At 40.4% G+C, this 19,016-nt stretch overlaps 2 protein-coding genes across 2 annotated transcripts; one reads left to right on the top strand and one right to left on the bottom strand.

Moving 5' to 3' along the window:
* The first annotated feature begins 311 nt into the window (after positions 1–311).
* Positions 312–1,298, top strand: LOC103729581 (olfactory receptor 2G3-like). The gene has a single exon (XM_008827662.1). It carries the CDS (start codon positions 312–314, stop codon positions 1,296–1,298), a length of 987 nt encoding a protein of 328 aa, XP_008825884.1.
* A 13,094-nt stretch (positions 1,299–14,392) lies between these two features.
* Positions 14,393–18,748, bottom strand: LOC103729580 (olfactory receptor 14J1-like). Its single transcript, XM_008827661.2, has 2 exons — positions 17,823–18,748; positions 14,393–14,480 (listed from the first exon to the last, which is right to left on the bottom strand). Exons 1-2 carry the CDS (start codon positions 18,746–18,748, stop codon positions 14,393–14,395), a joined length of 1,014 nt encoding a protein of 337 aa, XP_008825883.2.
* Between the last annotated feature and the right edge of the window lie 268 nt (positions 18,749–19,016).

Raw genomic sequence — 19,016 nt, 5'->3', positions numbered from 1 at the left:
AGAAGCTCAGCTTTTCCATTTAATCTGAATGAATTGCCACTGGTTGTGAATGGATGGAGCACATTTTAATCTTTGGATGGTCTCCTTATTTGATCCTGTGGCAAACTGTGTCTCAGTTTCTAATGGTTACCACCGGGGACAAGCCTGTGCTGTGCAGTGGCCTCCATGTGCCTCCCTGGGAACTCAGGCTCTTTTTGTAACATCATCAGCTGCAGCTTCTGAACACTGCAATTTTCCCCAACATTAGCATTTTAAATTATCATTGAGGGCACTGAACTGTGACTCTTACCTTATAGTGTTTCTTCCAGGTGATGAGGACAAACAAAAGTTGGGTCAGTGGAGATTTCATCCTGGTTGGCTTCTCAGATCAGCCCCGGCTGGAAAGAACACTCTTCATCATTGTTTTGATTTCTTATCTTCTTACTCTCGTGGAGAATACAATAATCATTCTGGTCTCTTCAATAGACCCTAAACTCAAAACACCCATGTACTTTTTCCTTATGCATCTCTCCCTGGTTGACATCTGTTTCACCACGAGCATTGTCCCTCAGCTGCTGTGGAACCTGCAAGGACCAGCCAAGACCATTACGGCCTGGGGCTGTACTGTGCAGCTCTACATCTCCCTGGCTCTGGGCTCCACCGAGTGTGTGCTCCTGGCAGTGATGGCTTTTGACCGCTATGCTGCTGTCTGCAAACCTCTCCACTATGCAACAGTGATGAACCGGCAGCTCTGCTGGGCTCTGGCAGGAGTCTCGTGGCTCAGTGGGGTAGGAAACGCTCTGATCCAGGGCACCATCACCCTCCGGCTTCCCCGCTGTGGCCACCGATGGCTGCACCATTTCTTCTGTGAGGTCCCCTCCATGATTAAGCTAGCATGTGTGGACATCCGTGCCAACGAGGTCCAGCTCTTTGTGGCCTCACTGGTCCTGCTGCTCTTGCCTTTAGCCCTGATCCTGACGTCCTATGGACACATAGCCAAGGCAGTTATGAGGATTAAGTCAGCCCAAGCCTGGCACAGAGCCCTGGGCACCTGTGGATCTCACTTGACTGTGGTGACCCTCTTCTACGGGAGCATCACAGCCATCTACATCCAGCCTAACAGTTCCTACGCCCAAACCCACGGGAAGTTCATCTCCCTCTTCTACACAGTCATGACCCCGACCCTAAATCCTCTTATCTACACACTGAGGAATAAGGATGTGAACGGAGCTCTGGGAAGGCTCTTTTTCAGAGACCCAGGAGTGTGCAAGCAAAGCAGAGGCCCCGCTTTCTGCGTTTTTATGACAAGAGGATCCTGAACACGGTATTTAGTAATCCTTTCTCAGAGACCTCACAGTCAGCGGCCTCATTGTAAATTATGCTGCCCTGCTGCTTTGCCCTTGGCCTCAGGACACACCTCTGGATTTTTTTCCCAGGATGCCTGGGGGCCTGCAGAAACATCTTTTCACTCTTTGGAAGTCCATGACTTATGACACTTCGTTCTTGGATTCCTGTCCTTTCCTCTCCTCTGAATATGAGCTCACACACACTCCTGATGACACCACAGCATGAGTCTCCTCATCAATATGAAAGCAATTTTCCCACTCTTCACAATGAAAGCCATCTTTTGCCTGGGAAAACCTGGAAAGGTTACACTAGAGCCTTGGGATTTAAGTGTACACCTTCATTTTTGAGCCTGTGAAGTTTTGTTCTCCTCCTCGTCCTCCTCCTCGTCCTCCTCCTCGTCCTCCTCGTCCTCCTCCTCCTCCTCCTCGTCCTCCTCCTCCTCCTCCTCGTCCTCCTCCTCCTCCCCCTCCTCCTCCTCCTCGCCCTCCCCGCCTCCTCCTTTTCTTTCTCCTCCTTTTCCTCAGCCCCCTCCTCCTATTATTATTGCCTCCCTGTAGCCCCAGCTGGCTTGGAACTCACTATGTAAACTAGGCTGACCTCAATCTCACAGAGATCTGCCTGTCTCTGTGTCCTAAATTCTGGGGTTAAAAGCATGGCAAGTTTTACATAATTCTTTATATCTGTGTTTACTTATGAATTAAAAAGTAAAGAATTTCACCCTTATGATAATCAAATTGTAAATTTAATATAAAATTGTGACCTGGTGATTAATAACAAAGAAATAGCATGTTTTCAATCATCTTATCATCCTGGTACTGTTGGTCTGCTCAGGCTTATTGTGTCCAACTATGTCCACTCATAATTCTGAGTAACTTTTGTAACTTTTTTATCTGCCTGCATCTTCATGAATGAAAAACAAATCAATTACTTGAAAATGTGGTCAAAATGTGTTGATCTTTGTTCTTTTTCTTTATAGCATGGAAGGTAACCCATGTGATTTATTTTCTTCATTCAGTTTTAAAAGTATGTTACATTTATTTTTATTAATGACAGCAAAGCAGAGGTATCATTTCCAGAATAGCTGCTGTGAGCATACATGGTGATAATCAACATTTGAACTAAAAGACAAGTCTTGGCTATTTCATTTCTAACTTGATCTCAGGCTATATTTGAGTAGTTAGAAAACACTCCATGAAGAGTTAATATGTAACTTTTGTCACTAATAAACTGTATATTTTCCTAGTAAAACTCAAGCTGTTGGAAGAAGTGGCCTGATGGAAACATGCCTGTTTCCTAGACATAGAGGGTTCCTGATAATAGTCATTATTAATACGTTACACAATCCACTTGTAAAATTGAAGTGGGTTACGTTTGAAACACCTAGAATAAGTTGGTTTGTTGTACAGGAAAATGTGTGCTTTTCATAGACAAGTCAAGATAGTTTTCTATTAGGAGATTTTTTTTTGACTCAGCTTCAACCTAATGATTATGACTCATTTAAGCATATGGTTCCAGGTTTGATTTCCATTATCCCTGATTCCCAGAGTGTGGAGAAGATGTATTCTTCACACTGACATGATTCATAAATACATGACCACAACCATTATTGATTGCACCCTGGTTTTAGTACCCAGTTCACCTCCCAGCATGCAAGGAGTTCATCTTCAATAACTGTATCTCACAAAGTCTTGAATTAAACATTTCCTAGAAAGATGTAGGAGTACAATCCACTATCCACCTGAATAGCTATTCATATTTATGATTTTTCTCATATTTGCTTTTAACACCATGAGCCATATATCACTATTATCGATTTCCTGTTTACATTTTTCTAGCCATCTTGCAATTACTCACATTAAAATTCAATCAATAATAAGTTTATATAAAAGAAAATAAACTGTAGCCAGTGCCTTTAGGACTTTCTTTTTAGGTAAAAACATGAGAAAAAAGAATAGCTCTGCCATAGCATAGCTCAACACATCACCAACTTATTCATGATGCAGACACTAACACCTTATGAGCCACTGTGAGTTCAGCACTGTGATAAGTCAGAAGACACTGGTGTTGTCTACAGTAATGCAATACTACATGCAAAATATTTCATGATGTATAAAATATGAGAAAATGATTTATGTCAAACTACATATAAATTAAATAAGAAAGGAAGTATATTGAGTGTTCAGGTGTTTGAGGAATTAATAGTAAATGATGAGTCTTCCGCTAACTACTGTTACTTTGAAGGCAATAATAAAACTACAAATAGGCTTATTTTCTCCCATATTCCCTTAAAATGTTAACCTCTGAAGGAGGAAATTTCCTTTGGTTCATTGATAAATCACAAGTAATGTGTACAGCAATTAGCACAAAAGCACTGAATGAGCACTTTTGGAACTGTTAGAGTAACTTGAAAATGTTCAAGAAATAACATATTGGGACTGGAGAGATAACTCAGTTGTTAAAAACACTGGCTTTTCTTCCAGAGGGCATGGATTTGATTCCTAGCACCCACATGGCAACTAACAACCATCTGTAACCAGATCCAGAGGCTCTGATACCCTCTCTGGCCTCTGCAGGGCATTGGACACACATGGTACACTTACATGCAGGCAAAGCATTCATACACATAAAATAAAAATAATAGATAAAATATTAAGCAAAAGAAATTCCATAATTTTAAAAGGTAAACAGCTAAGAGACAGGACTTACTTTGTGAAAATACATAACAGGTAGAAAGCAAGATTTTGTTGCTGATGTTCTTGTTGTTGCTTTGGGACAGAGTCCCTCTGTAGCCCCAGCTGCAGTAGAATCAATCTCACAGAGATCTGCCTACCTCTGCCTCCTGTTTGCAGGTATTAAAGGTGTGCATGACCATGCCCAGGTAGAAGTGAGATTTTTTTTTTTAAACAAACATGTATAATTACTTTATTTTAAACTACACACATGGATTACTCTGAGAAATAAATTCGGATAAAAATCCAATTTTGAAAATAAAGGCATAGTAAAGAAATTTGTATTAAACTAGAAAGCTGACATTTTATTTCAGAATGTAAGCATATTTTTACAGTTGTCCTCACTCTATGCATATCCCCTCAGGAAACTTCCCATCACGCATGCAGCGTGCAATTGTTTTTGTCTGATTATAGTTAAAAATATTAAAAGCCATTGCAGGTATAGGTTGATAAATTCACTTGATGAGAACGTTTGTGGCACAAAATATTCTTGCCACTTACCTTCCCTTACCTCTCCATTCTTTCCAAAATACTCTGTGCACATGTGTGGTACAATGTGCAGAAACATGTAATTGTCTTCTTATAAATGTATTTGCTTACATATGTTAATGAGTTAATATTTAATATCTTCTTTACATTTGAAATATCATGTAACTATTTCATATACATGTCATATATATATGAGACAATTCCAACTTTGTAGCTATAGACATATTTTATTAATTTTAATGAATGCATATGATTATGTTATAAATGAATAATTAGCGTCAAGACTGGTCATGTTGTACATCTGGCTCTGTGCTAATGTAAGCAACATGTCAATGTCTGTCTATCTTTGCATGGACCTGTGGGAATCTGCCAGGAGTAACGTCTGTTCCTATGGCATGTGCACTTGTACAGCTGACATATCACCCTATAATTGCTTTCTAGAAGGGACTTTCTAACATGGTGCAAAGAGAAATTCTTTACTCTGACAATTTGCATAAAGATTATCACATTGGGACTGCATATAATTTCTTTACACACATTAAGTATGAATATTTGTATTGTATATTTGTTCTGGTCCTTTGTTATTTCCATTGGATTTTTGGAAATTGTAACAAATGTGAATCCGTGAAGGAGAATGAGCATCAGTTTTTTATGTTTCACAGATGTCCCCTTGGAGTTTGTCTTTACTTTCTGTTTTGTGGTGATGTTTTTGATGCTGTCATTGCTTTTTCACTTTCTTTACTGTAGTCATCGCTACATAAATTTAACCTTTACATGTCAAAGGCATAGATCATTTAAGGGCTTGAAATTTATAATAACATTTGGCCTTTTGAGTGATATTTTTCACTCATTATCTCATTTCCACATTAAAATATTTGTTGTTTGGGATGTATTTGTAGGAGCTTAATTCATGTATTTTCCCATATTTTAAGTGAATGACAAGTCCCACTGTTACTATGGAATGGCCATTACTACCAAAGAGGTCCACTCCTGACAAGTTGGGATCCACATTGTGACACAGAATCTCCAGCTATATGTGCTTCAGCTATAAAACCCCAAACAACAGCTTTTAAAAGCTTTACTTCATATTTTATCGATAGGATCTTGCCATCCAATTCTGGGAGGTAAGGAGGAACGGCAAATACTTGTAATGTGTGAAGGGATCTATGACGCCACACTGACCAACAACTTGACCAAACATAGCTTATCTTGCTACTGTGATTTTTATCGGGTAGCCAGTCACATCTGGGAAAGGCATTATCACCCCATGATCAGGTAATTCCATTTAAACTTCGCTTATATATACATATGTATATTTTAGGACGCTTCTACAGTAGAAGATTTCCATATGGAATTTTCAAACATTTCAGTGTTAGTTATCCTTCCCCATACTGCCTTCTCTAATACACCCCAAGCAAGTTAATTCAGGATGCTTTATCAAAAGAGACATGTTTTGAAAATGTGATATAAAGTCTGACACAAATTTGGCATTTGCAAACAGTTTTGCAAATGGTTCATGCTTGTTATTTTTATTATTACTTCAGAGATAGTACAAAAGAAAAAGTGGTTGATGCAAAGTAGTGAACTTTTACCATGTTTTAATGATATTTCACTGTGTTGAACTTTGACTTTGACTTTAGCGCTTCCAGTTTTGATTTTAGAGTCCAGATTAGTTATTCTTAGTAACTTGGAGGAGGAAAAGCTAGGTAACATTTGGAAGCATTGGTTTGTCCTACTAAATCTGATTTGGGCAAGTTATTTTCTTTTCTGTATTAGAGTTGTCACCAGCTAAATATGAATAATAAAAATGAGAGTCAGTTTCCTTTAAGGGTGTGATGCTAGATAGGTTAACTAGGCTCCAGTGGATGGACATACACCAAAGGACATCTGGGAACACAAATGTGACTCATAGACTTTAATATATATGACAGAATACATGAAATCAAATGCAGGGTTAGAAGAGGGGTACAATTATGGGAGAGGGTCTAAATATGATCAAAATATATTGTATGAAATTCCCCAAAATTCAATAAAATACTGAAAAGAATAATAAAATATATATACATATATACAAGGCAATGTCTACAACATGAATACATCTCATGTCTAGTAATATCTTATGTAATACACAGGGCCAGCCTAGGGGAAATCTGAAAGGAAGGGAAATTATCTATTTCTAGTTTGAATTATGGAAACTGTCTGGGAAACTCCTGAGACCAGTTCTTACTGGAATTGATTTCATTTCCTCCTCACAAAACTCTGTGGTGTTTTGTTAGAAACATTTTCCACTTGTTTCTGAGGTTTTTCCACCCCTGTTCCCTCTGTTTCTTTTCTTCTGGACATACTGGGACAACAGCAATAATTACAATGAATCTCAGAGGATTAAAACAGGATGCAGCTATAGTGGTAACTCAGGAAAATGGGAGAGCTCCCTGCTGATCTGTGGCTCTGTGGATAGCTATAAATTGGAGCTGGCTTCTTAGACTGACCTTTAGGCAGGTCCTAAAGAAGAGTTAGACACAAATGCATCTGCGTGCCCTTTCTGAACTGCAGGCAAGTCTCAATTCACTCCTAATTACTATGCACAAACTCTGGAGACCCAGTACCAGGAAAATGTAGGAGGGATCAGGGAAGGGAAGGTGGATACAACCCGTCCCTGGGATTTGCTGTGATCATTGGAATGGGTTGGGATAACAGGATCACTGGAAAAACTTCAGAATCATACTTTTCAACTGAATGGTTAATTCTTGTCACCTTCATTTTGGTTTCAGGAGAGAATGCTAGGATTATGAAAAGTGTGTTGATATGGGATTCAAAATCTAATCTTACTCATTCTTTGTTTCTGAATTACGACCACAAGTGCTGCCACCTCTTGGAGTCGAGTTTTTTCTCTTCAATTAAAAGTAGCAAAACTTAGTTTAGGGGCTTTATTGTAAAAAAAAATAACATGTCCATAAGAGGGATTGTATGCCTGTACGTGATTTTATAAGATTTAGGTTACAGACAGCCTGCTAGGAATGCTTTGGTATTCACAGATTCTTCTTGTATACTGCTTTCTTAGAAGGGCTGTGGGAACATTCATGCCACTGCCCACATTACACAAATTCAGAACTGTGTGTCTACATTTAAGTATTTGTGAACAGGCCTTTTACCACGGTCTGGATTGAAAATATTTGCATTACAAAGTTTGTGAATTTTAAAATAGTGATTTTGTGTAAAAATCAATTTATGTCTAAAAGAGTGATCAATTAAATAAGTCAGAAGTTATTTAAAGCTGACAGTTTAGAATAAAGGCTGCCAGTACTCAAGTCACAAATTCAAGACCATAGCATCATTTGAGCAATTGCCTTAGCATAAAAGTCAGGTTACGAATTGGAGCCACAGCACAGTGGAAGCCTCTGAACCACTAAGCTCCTGTGTAAGCCCCAAGATCACAGGCGGCTCACCTGCCCCTCCATTTCTTTTCACACCATGTTTGCTCCAGAGCTAGAGATCCCCTGTCCCACAGTTTCAGTTTCTCATGGGGATTTCCTGTTTAGAGAAATTAAGCTGGATCAATCACTGTAATTTTCTTATTCAGTCAGAAAGGCAACACGTCCCCACAGTCTTTTCTAAGCAAATAATCTGGATTGCCCAAGTTAGCTTCCCCTCAGAAGTATTTTGGATTTCATCTCTTTCTTTATGTGCTCTCTTGGGTGACAGGGTGTTGGATGAGCTTGTCCTCTGAGTAGCAAGCTAGACTGGCAAGAAGCGGATAGATGCCTTCTTCTCTAGCTTCTCACGTGCTTGCTTCAATCACCTCAAACAACTTAACTATAAGACCCTCTGTAGAAGGGGAGAAGCAGAGGGAGTCAGTCACTGCTCCCACCCAATCAGCCAGCCTTAGCTGCATGAGGAAGAGTGACTAATATATGGACAGGGGAAACCAGAGAGAGGGGTAGCCTTCACCATCTTGGACTGCTGCCAGCGGGTCATGGGAAAAAAGCCCAAGGGCTCCCACATCTTTGTAAGTACCCCTGACCTCCACCCTATGCTCTCTTAGTAAGCTCAATAAATCATTTTGTTACCTAAACTGTAGTTTGGAGGAATATTATCTTGGTTTGTCTTAAGGACGGTGGGAGGAGGGTGCCAGAAGCCTGGAAGCCACATGCACCTCCCAGCAGTAAACAACAAAATTTTCAGTTCAGTCCACTCTTCTGGCTTGTAGTGTACATGAAGTTACAGTCTTAAATGGATACAGACAAGTATTTGGGTTTCCTGTAGCTACTGAAAATGGCCTTTTATGTTTATTTGTATTATGCAATTTTTAATTTTAGTGTTTTCCTTTTCCCTAACAAGATAATTTGGCTCAAGAGGAGCTAGGTTTTGCCTCCCTGTACTAGGTGGGTATAGTCCAGAAGAAATAAGTTTTAGTGAGTGTGGGAAGCGAGCAGGGCCGAGTCAGCCAAAGATGGTGCCTTGGCTGGCTGCCAAGCCTCGTGCTTGTTTCCTCCAGCTCTTGGCTGATTGCCAATGCTCGTGATCCTCGCTTGTTTACTCCAATTCCCTGAAGCATGATGAGCCCGATCATGTGCTGCCTGCCTGATGATCTTACTACGTGGCCCAATAAGCTGCCACTCTGCCTGCCCAATACGTGTGTGTGTGCCCTGATTGGTCCTGGCTGGGGGGAGGGCTGTTGGGAACGCTATATGAAGAGCTGAAGTGTGTAATAGAGAGTGAGAGTGAGAAGAAGAAGCCTGAACCTCACCTTGGTGTCTGTGTCATCTTTCCTGGACTCTGCTGGACAGAGTCCTGGCTTGCGGCAAGTGAGCATGATCTGAATCCTAATCAGTTTATTTCCTATCTACATGTATATGATGTGACCATTCGCTTCTGAAGAACTATAAGTCAGGGTATTGGAGACTGCTTTTGTTCATAGTAGAAAAGCCTTCATTTGAGACAGACCTAAGAAAAATTGTTTTAAAATCCCTTTCCTGGACTATGCCTACTTAACCTGTGATGTTAAATCTCTTCTAGTCATGGTTTATTCAAGAATGTTTGGAGTTTTTAAAGCTTTATTTACATATTACACAAGTAAAAGTGCCAGAGTAGTGTAACTGACCTTTTTGGATACTTAATAACAATACTTAAATACCTATAGTATTCTGATAAAAGGGACCTAAAGGGACAATTTTGTGTTTCTTGTCCTCTAATTTTGACCAGGTCCTAGGCGACTATAGGCATCACAAAACATCCTGTAACTGTGATGAGTTACCTGTTCTCTCATTCAGAGTAGATCAAGTAGACCCCACTAGAGGGAGTCAAACCAGTGTCCAGTCTACAAGGAGGATGGCCAACCCAGAAGATAATTTCCTCCATTCTTCCAAGTGAAACCATGGTCAAGCAGAACCTTCTGACTTATCCTCACTTAGATGAAACTGGTAAATGAAAAGCCAAAGGAATGAGAGGCTCCCCTCAAAGCCTCAGTGACCCTGGATAATCAGATCCTCAACCGACCTTGAAAGAAACAAAACCTTGTTTAATTTGGGCCAACTCTATGGTCTTAAACACCCAAATAAAAACTATAACCAAAAATTAAGGTAATCAATATGTTTCTTTTAGAGTCTGAGAAATTAGACTTCCCAGACATTAGACTTAAAAGTTTATATGGGATGATATTTTTAAATTCTCACTAAAATTTTCTCCTTGATAAAAATGCTATTCAGAGATGTCTTATAGTAGCAACTCCTCTCCACCTCCTCCTTCCACTAACTCATCACTGTCTAGGGATACTTGAGATCATTGGACTATGCTTAATCAACTGTTGTCTCCAAAGAGTCTTACAGAATCTCCTGACTGCCCAAGTAGCTACCTGAGATCAAATTAAGGCTATGTTTCCACACCATGACACCTGAGGACTCCTCAGTTAAAAGAGAAAGGATGGCCCCCATTCCTTTCTTTTTATATCTTCAAGGTCAGCAATGACAGAAACTAGTTCTCTGAGAGAGATGTCCTGCCCCTGCCCCCCTGTTAACAGTAGCCACATCCATTATCTCAGGACTATTTCCCAAAATAAACTCATGAAAATAGTCTCAGGAAAGAGGGCGACATAAATTTCACAAGAGTGTCCCTGACATGCATGTAGCCTGCTGTGCCCTATATAATCTCCAACCACTCCCTTCTCTCCTTGAAGAAGCCTACATCCCTAGGAAAGGTTGCTGCCCCACACTGTGCTGAGTGAACACAATCTCCATCTGTTGAAGGTCTGGCACTGTTCCTCTTCTAATTCCGCAACTCTACTCTCTTTTCTTTTCTCTGAATCTTAATACACTGTGCCCAAAATAAAATGAAGTTTTAAAATTTAAAAGGAAAAACTATGAGATTCCATGTTTAAGCACCTATTTTAAACTTAAAGGTGACTATGATCCATGAAGTCTAGTTTCCTCCAAAGCCTGACATTAGAGAATCTTTTGTTTAAAAAAGATGAAGTTAAAATTTTCCAATTAGACTTTCAGAAATATATGATTTAGCTAGAAGCAATTCACAAAGGGTGGTCAGATAGCAGCACACCCAGGAGCCTGTTAGGCACTCAGCTTCCTGAGTGTCACCTGAGGCCTGAGCCACAATTGCCCAGGGTGGGGCCTGGGTCTCTAGGTTGCAACCAGCTTTGCACAGTATGGGGACTGAGTCTCTGGGTTGTAACTAGCTTTGCTGAGTATGGGCCTGGGTCTCTAGGTTGTAACCAGGTTTGCTGAGTATAGGCCTGGTTCTATAGGTTGCAAGCAGCTGTGCTGAATGCGGCCCAGGTCTAGTTTGCAATCAGCTTTGCTGAGTATGGGGTCCAGGTCTCTGGGCTGTAATCAGCTCCAGGAGATTCTGAGTACAGCCGAGTTTGAGAACCACTGAGCTGGGGACATTAAAACCCCAAACTCACCAAGTCCCTTGCCTGTTGTGTGGAAATTTCTGTGGCTTGACTCTCAAGTGGCAAAAGAGCCAAGAAAACAAGTCACATTTGTCATTCAGCTCAGACATCACATTAAAATCACCCGCCACAAACCACATCTGTCAATCAGTTCAGGCCTCACATTAAAAGCTCTACCCATTCCCCAAACCATTCAAAATCAAGCTTGTCTTCAGTAACAGGATTTTAAATTTGATGATTTTAGAAAGGAAACATCAGAGGCTGCTGATTAGCTTGGAAATGTGTCCACTGTCAGTCAGGGAATTGTGCATAGACTGGGGAGCAGAGACAGACAGGGAGGAGAGGTTGAGAAGGGAAAGGTGCTTTGGGAAGTAATATATTAGAGATTGGAACTGCAGGTCCAGGTTCAGAGTTGTGATGGTGATGATGATGGTTACCTGTCAAACCCAACAGGTAACCAAGAAGAGCAAAGCGTGTAGGATCTGTAGCCCCCAGTTGTCAGAGGGCCCCAGCAGGAGGAAGCCACTCACTGTGGTTACGTTTGTCAAGATCATTTTGTGATTAGAAATTGTGGCTGCAGTTGGTAAATAAAAGAAATGGAGGAAAATTGTCTAAGAATTTGTGCCTTTATTCAGCACTGCTCATTTCAGCACTAAATGCTTAAGTGTTGTTTGTCTGTTCTGCCCTCAGTTGTGGAATCCAAGTGATTAACATACATTTCTTTTTGAAGGTTTTTTTTTGGGGGGGTCTGTTTGAGACAGGGTCTCCCTGTAGCCACAGCTGGCCTGGATTCACTATATAGACCAGTCTGGCCTTGAACTAATAGAGATCTGCCTGCCTCTGCTTCACGAGTGCTGGGATTAAATGTGTGCACCACCAGGCCTGGCTTTGTGCATTTCATACAGAACATCTTAATCATCTTTATATCCCCTTCCCCATTGGTCCCCTCTCATAGCACCCCCCCCACTGAGATTCATACATTCTGTCATTTGTGTTAAGGCCTATCATGTCAAGTTAGTGTCTCCAGATGTCCCTCAGTACAAGTTCAGCCACTGAGGTCTAGTCAGCCTATCTAGATTCCCTCCCTTTAAGAAGATCAGCTCTTCCTCCACAGCAGTAATCATCTGCCGATACTTCCTTGACTAAGATTGGGGCCTGCTGTCCATTTCCCCAGTTCTGTGCTGGGTTCTGAGTTTGCATGAGTCTTGTGCATGATGACACCACTGTTGCAAATTCTCTTGAGACGTTTCCCAGTACCATGAAGTTATTATATTAATAGAACAAAGAAAAGTAATATAACAAGACACTAGTCAAATACATTGATGGAAATGTTAAGTAGGCAGATACAGCAAAAGAGAAATCTCAGCTATAGGACCCAGATGCTATCTGAAGACACTCAGTGTTTTGCTTGGTGGAAGTTGGTGGCCTGCTAAGTTAATACATTCAAAAAGGTTTTTATTGGTTAGTCTCAGGACAAGTCAGATAAAGGGTAGGCAAGAAGTGGCCAGTTAGGGGGCTAAAGATAGCCCAAGATAAATGGTAATTAGGCTTAGGACCTGCAACATTCCAAACTGTCTACAATCACTAAGTTCTAATCAGTTAATCAACATTTGCACAATGTTCAATTTTAAAATACGGTTTTTCTGGGAACTTTCATTCACACTGTAAATCTCAACTGCAGAGATAAGGAAATGGAGGAGAGAAGGAAACAAATGTGCTGTTTAAGCTGGCATAGAGGTCTGACACGTGGAGGACTAGTAGCCACATGGTGGCTATAGGGGCTTTAGAGTAAGAGTAACACAACCAAAAGGCTGTGGAAACCTAAAGTGTTGGGGAAAGCATGTTGAGAAAGCGACAGAAAAAAGAAAACAAGAAGTTATGCTTTTCTGAAAAATTCAGAATAGTTGACAGACTTGCAAACCTGCGTGTCTGTGGTGTGGTAAGCTACAGTGATAGGAATAGGGATTCTCAGAAGGAAAATTACAGCAGCTCATTGTGGGGACCTAAAGGCCCCACCTTGTATAGGTCTGAGAGGAAGTTACTGGGGCATGGCCTAGCTTGCTTTGAAAGTTTGAAGAATACTTCCGCACTGCTGAGGAGTGCATGATCAGTGTGTGACCATCCTTAAGATACACCCTCAGGGGGAGAGGGGATTTCCAGGAGCCTTTATAAGCTTTGTAACACCTTCGATAAATGAGTCCCTGCTTGACTAGGCTCCCCATTGCACCTGAGTGTTCCCGATACTGGGGGCTGCGTGGGCTGATGAACGTTGTGCTTACTCATCCCTAATCATCACTGTGTGGGTTTGAACCCCCTGCAACTCATTAAAGAACTAATTATTGTACCAGTATCTTTAGCATGAATTAAGGTGAACCTACCTTCTTAAGGGTGTTGTTCTGGCCAGGTGACTGACCTAGCCTAACTGAACTGTTAGGTTGCCAATCTGACCAGAGATTCTGGTGTAATATCTTCAGAGGACAAGCCCAGGACTACTTGCTCTTAATAATCCAAATGTAACAGACACATTCGCACACATTTCAAAAGGCACATTGATCATAATTTTTAGTACACATGAGTAAAAAAATAGTGCAAGAATAAAGTGACCAGAGGTTTCTTGCTTTGTTATTTTCAGGAACTACAGAGGCAGAAAATGGATATTCCTCCACTGTGATCTTAGAAGCCATCCAAGGTTTATAAAAGACTAGTCAGGTATAATCCTCCCTAGGGGATATCAAGGCAGCAATCAATGGATGATGAAGGAGGGCGAGTCATTTCGTTCTAGAGACTTGGTCCCCAAGATGTTATTTAATCCCAAACGGACAGCCCTCAACACAGGTATGCATGAGCACTCCTTAATACACTCAGTGCATTGTGTGTGTGTGTGTGTGTGTGTGTGTAAATGTATCTATATATACAAATAATAATAATTAAAGAAGGAGACAAGAGATTAAGACAGAGTCAGGGGACACAGGAGGAGCTGGTGGGAGACAGGGAGGACTGGAAATAATGCAAAGACAATACACATATATGAAATTCTCAAAGAAACACAAATGAGGGTAGAGAGTGAAAAATCTCTACTAAACTATAATTAATACATTAATTTTGTGTGTTTATTTGTTTTTTATTTTTATTTTTTTAATTTTTACAAAAACATTATTGAGAATTTCATACATGTGTATAAGGTGTTTTGATCAAATCTATACCCACTCCCTTCCCTCCAACATTCCCCCCTTTGAAGAGGTAACCCTAAAATCTTTTAAGGATTAGACACAAGCTCCCAATTGCTTTTGACGTTTTGACATTTTTGGCCTTTGGAATAGAGTGTGTTGCTAACAGGCCCAAGGACATTTTGACTTTTAGCCCAAAAACCGACTACATTTTTGGGGGTCTTTTTACCATAACTGCCTAGCCAATTCCTACATCCTATTCATATCACACCATCCTCAGAAGGGATTACCCAAATTGCCAATAGGGAATTTGGACACAGATTGCTCTGGCTTCTTGCATGTTGAATGGGGATGCAGGGTGAGGCAATTGGAGTACCCCTTCAGTGGATCTATCTAAAAGACTCCCAAATTGCATAACTATTATCTGTAGGGGGAAAAGAAATTCCTTGAATCATGAATAGATGTGAAGGAGAAGTAAAGGCAAGAGCAATTAGCATTACAAGTTCTAGACAGGGAACTAGAAAAAAGAACAGGGCAATTTTCAAATGTTCATATAAGAGTCCATTGGAGTTTCTTGACAAGAGCTTCCAAAATCATCCCTTTATTGGATTCTTCCTCATTTTTCTTTTGTCTTCTAAGGCCATACTAGTTGGCTTGGAAGAGTGGCTGGATACTCAGGCGGGGGTTCAGTGACCCTGCTTAGCACTCCTTTAATGGAAGAGACAACTGTCAACAAGCCCAATTGTGACTATGTTTAGTGATCAGGCTCAGCCAAAGTTGTGATGATGGTAGCTATTTCATGGAGAAGGGACTGCTGTATAGCATCATCTTATTAGAAGGACCTGGAATTTAAAGGATTTGGTGCTAGGAGAGGGAGAACATACATCCTTTGTTTTTCTGAGTCTGTTATTTCGCTTAGTATAACAGTTTCTAGATCCATCCATTTACACAATGGAGTTCTATTCAGCAGTAAAGAAAGGTGAAATAATGAAATTTGTAAATTTTAATTCTCCTGATATTACTTGTATTTGTATTTACTTATGTGTATAGAATTGTACTTTATATATCTGACTTCAAGATAGAAAAACTTGTAAATTCTATTATATTCTTTTGCTGCATCTACTAATTTGAGTTAACATATTGCCTAATAGATACTGAATAGATGTAGTGTCAGAGTGTGTTTAAAGCATAACAAACTAAGAATACTTAACACACATTAAGTATTCCAACAAACTGTAACTAATTGCTTAAAACATATATTCTCACATTAACTATTATATAAACCACCAAAATAACACTTAACTACAGTAAAATAAAATGTCATATTTTATGGTGCTATAAGCCTTTTGAAAATGAGATGTTGTTCATGTTTTCTTTTAAAGAAATTTTGCTTTTGCGTGTTACCTGAGTTATTGCATTCTCCAACACCAGCAGATTATTTTTAGCATCAATCTTTTCTTCTTTACAACTGTACTTCACTTTCCTATTTTTAGGTTTCTCTAGCTGTAGAACTATGTGCAGATAAAGTATTTTTACATGATAAATTAAAGAAATAAAATGGAAAAAAGAATTCATATTTTCATAGTTACATAGATCACAACAGAGATTTCCTGACCACCCTTGCTTCTCTATCTCAAATGGTTCAACAAAACCCCAGTGGCCCAAACCTTTCATGTCTCATGGCCGGTGCACAAGAGGACTCCAAAGTTGCTCAAAAGTCCTTCCAAATTGGCAAGACCTGTCTTACAAACAGCATTATTGTTAGATTACAGGCCTGTCCCTTTACGACATTGGTTACACTAGAAAGCCTGACTTCCTTGCCTCAAGAAACCAAGGCACATTCTCTCCTGGATCTAACAGACCCCTTCTTTGAGGGCTAAAGTACACAGGTCTCTGTAGGAAAAAAGCAAAACCCAAACAAAGGAGATCTAACCATCCCTCCCTGAAACCTTTGAGTGTAGGAGCAGTGGAGTAGTGTCTCCCCATCTCTGCAATCTCTGGGTTATGGTGAGGTTCCCTCTGCTGCTGAAAACTCTTCTCTTCTCCACTGGGGACATTGGTTCTCTAATTAACAATAGCCCAAAGTGCTCAACAGAAGAACACCCCAAAACGAGCCAGGCACCAAAAGGCAGCCACCCAAAATGGTTCAAAAGAAACCCAGTTTCTCAAAAGAGCTGAAAATTAATGAGGTAAGCAAAGGTCAAGTAAGGTGCACCGAACTGGAGAGAAACTCATCAAAGATGAGAGTTTCTCAAGTGGTTGAGGTCAGCTGAAGTGGGAAGTCAGGTACCTGTCCCTGGAATCACATGACTTTTGCAGCTACTGGGAACTTCAATCCTTCCTCTCTACCCAGGGTCAGCTGCAGTCAGCAGACACTCTTAGATGTGCCTATTTTCCCATCTGGGTCACCATATTTTCAACAGACATGTGGGTCAAGCCTGTGCCCCAGTAAGGCAGGTTTGGCCACCAGTCCTTAATACGACAATTTGAAGGAGCCAGATTCATAATGGAAAGCAGAAAATGGAGACTTACTCAATGAGGTTATATCAGGAAGAAGGGCAAAGAGATCCAGACACTCCCCTGAGACGTCTTCCACATCCTGATATGAGGATAGGGATTTGATAGAAAGCAAGAGCAACACCAAGCAATGTGAATTCAAGAGTTATTATATTAGTTAAACTATGTAGGTGTACATATTAATGGAATGCAAATTTGTGCTAATAAGAAAAATTTGTGTACAGAGAAGTAAAAAAAGAGTTGTTTGAAACTAAAAGAAGAGTCATTTGAATGGTTAAGCTAAAATTTAGCTCTTGATCAGTGAGTGGAATTATAGGTAAATAGCATTATAGTATTATTATTTGTTTTTGTAATACTGCTCATGCACAGGTTTTCAAGGCTTATGCTATGATTGATGGTGTTTCCAAGAATGTATTTGTTTGTATATGTATTGGAAAATGTATATGTACTAAATATACATGACTAGGTTATAACTATTTGTTCTCTGTTAATTTGAAAGAACGAAAAGGGGCTTAATTGATTTAGTAAAGAAATCCAGGGAAGAGTTTCTATAATGATGATGGTTTTAGCATAGTTTATTTTTTAATGTTTTTATTTTCATTAACATGACAAAGTGCACAGTTCTAATGACAAAATCATTCCTGGAGAATAATATGTGCAGCTACTTATAACAGGATAAATATTATTTTTTGCCCCATGAATTCTCTACCCAACAGTAACTTCCTTACAGCCCCCTTCATGGCTTCATTCCTCAGACTGTAGATGATGGGGTTGAGTATTGGGGGTAGCACTGTGTAAAAGATAGAGAGCACGAGGTTGAGAGCAGTTGGAGAGTCTGAAGCTGGGTTGAGATATGCACAGGCACTTGTGGATAGAAAAAACAAGAAAACAAATAGGTGGGGTAGGCAGGTGGAGAAAACCTTAGACCGGCCTTCAGCAGAGGGCATTCTGAGAACTGTGGAGAATATCTGGACGTAGGAGATGGTGACAGCAATGAAGCAGGTAAATGCCACCACAGTCATGAAAACAGCCACTCCAAAGAAGTTATTGGAGCAGGAGACCTTGAGCAACTGTGGGATATCACAAAAGAATTGGTGGATTATTTTAGCTTTACAAAATGTGACAGAGAATGTGGTTGCTGTATACAAGGTTCCTGAGATGCCTCCACTTATCCAAACAGCTGTCACAGCCCACCTGCACTTTTGGGGTCCCATGATGACCTCATAGTACAATGGGAGGCAGATAGCCACATAGCGGTCATATGACATTACTGTGAGAATGGCCACCTCAGCGCAGGCTGAGAATGTGAAGAAGAAAACCTGCAGCACACACTGGGCATAGGAAATGTAACCACTGCCAGTCAGGGAATTGTGAATAGACTGGGGGACAGTGACAGACAGGGAGGAGAGGTCGAGAATGGAAAGGTGCTTCAGGAAGTAATACATTGGAGATTGGAGTGGAGAGTCCAGTGTTGTGATTGTGATGATGATGAAATTACCTGCCAAGCCCAACAGGTACATCACCAAGAAGAGCAAAGTGTGTAAGATCTGCAGCTCTGGGGTGTCAGAGAACCCCAGGAGGAGGAAGCCACTCATTGTGGTGACATTTGTCACCATCATTTTCAGAACAGTAGTTGTGGAGACAACTGGGAAATAAGAACACGTGAAATGCAGGAGTAAAATAGTGCAGAATTTTTCCACGCATCCAGCACTGCTCATTTCATCAGTTAATGTTCAATATCATGCAATTTCTCTTCTGTGCCCTTGAAGTTGACATCTGAAGGATGAAGCTCATGGGTGTGGAGCTCAATTTTGTTAGGAAACTAGTTGTTACTGGAGGATGATAAGGTGGTCAAGTCAATGGTGCTGTCAGAAGAAAAAAAATGTT

Source organism: Nannospalax galili, unplaced genomic scaffold (assembly GCF_000622305.1).
Source record: "Nannospalax galili isolate Female #2095 unplaced genomic scaffold, S.galili_v1.0 scaffold1453, whole genome shotgun sequence".
Classification (NCBI taxonomy): Eukaryota; Metazoa; Chordata; class Mammalia; order Rodentia; family Spalacidae; genus Nannospalax; species Nannospalax galili.
The sequence above is the reverse complement of the archived record's forward strand: the minus strand, read 5'-3'. Positions and strand labels throughout refer to the sequence as shown.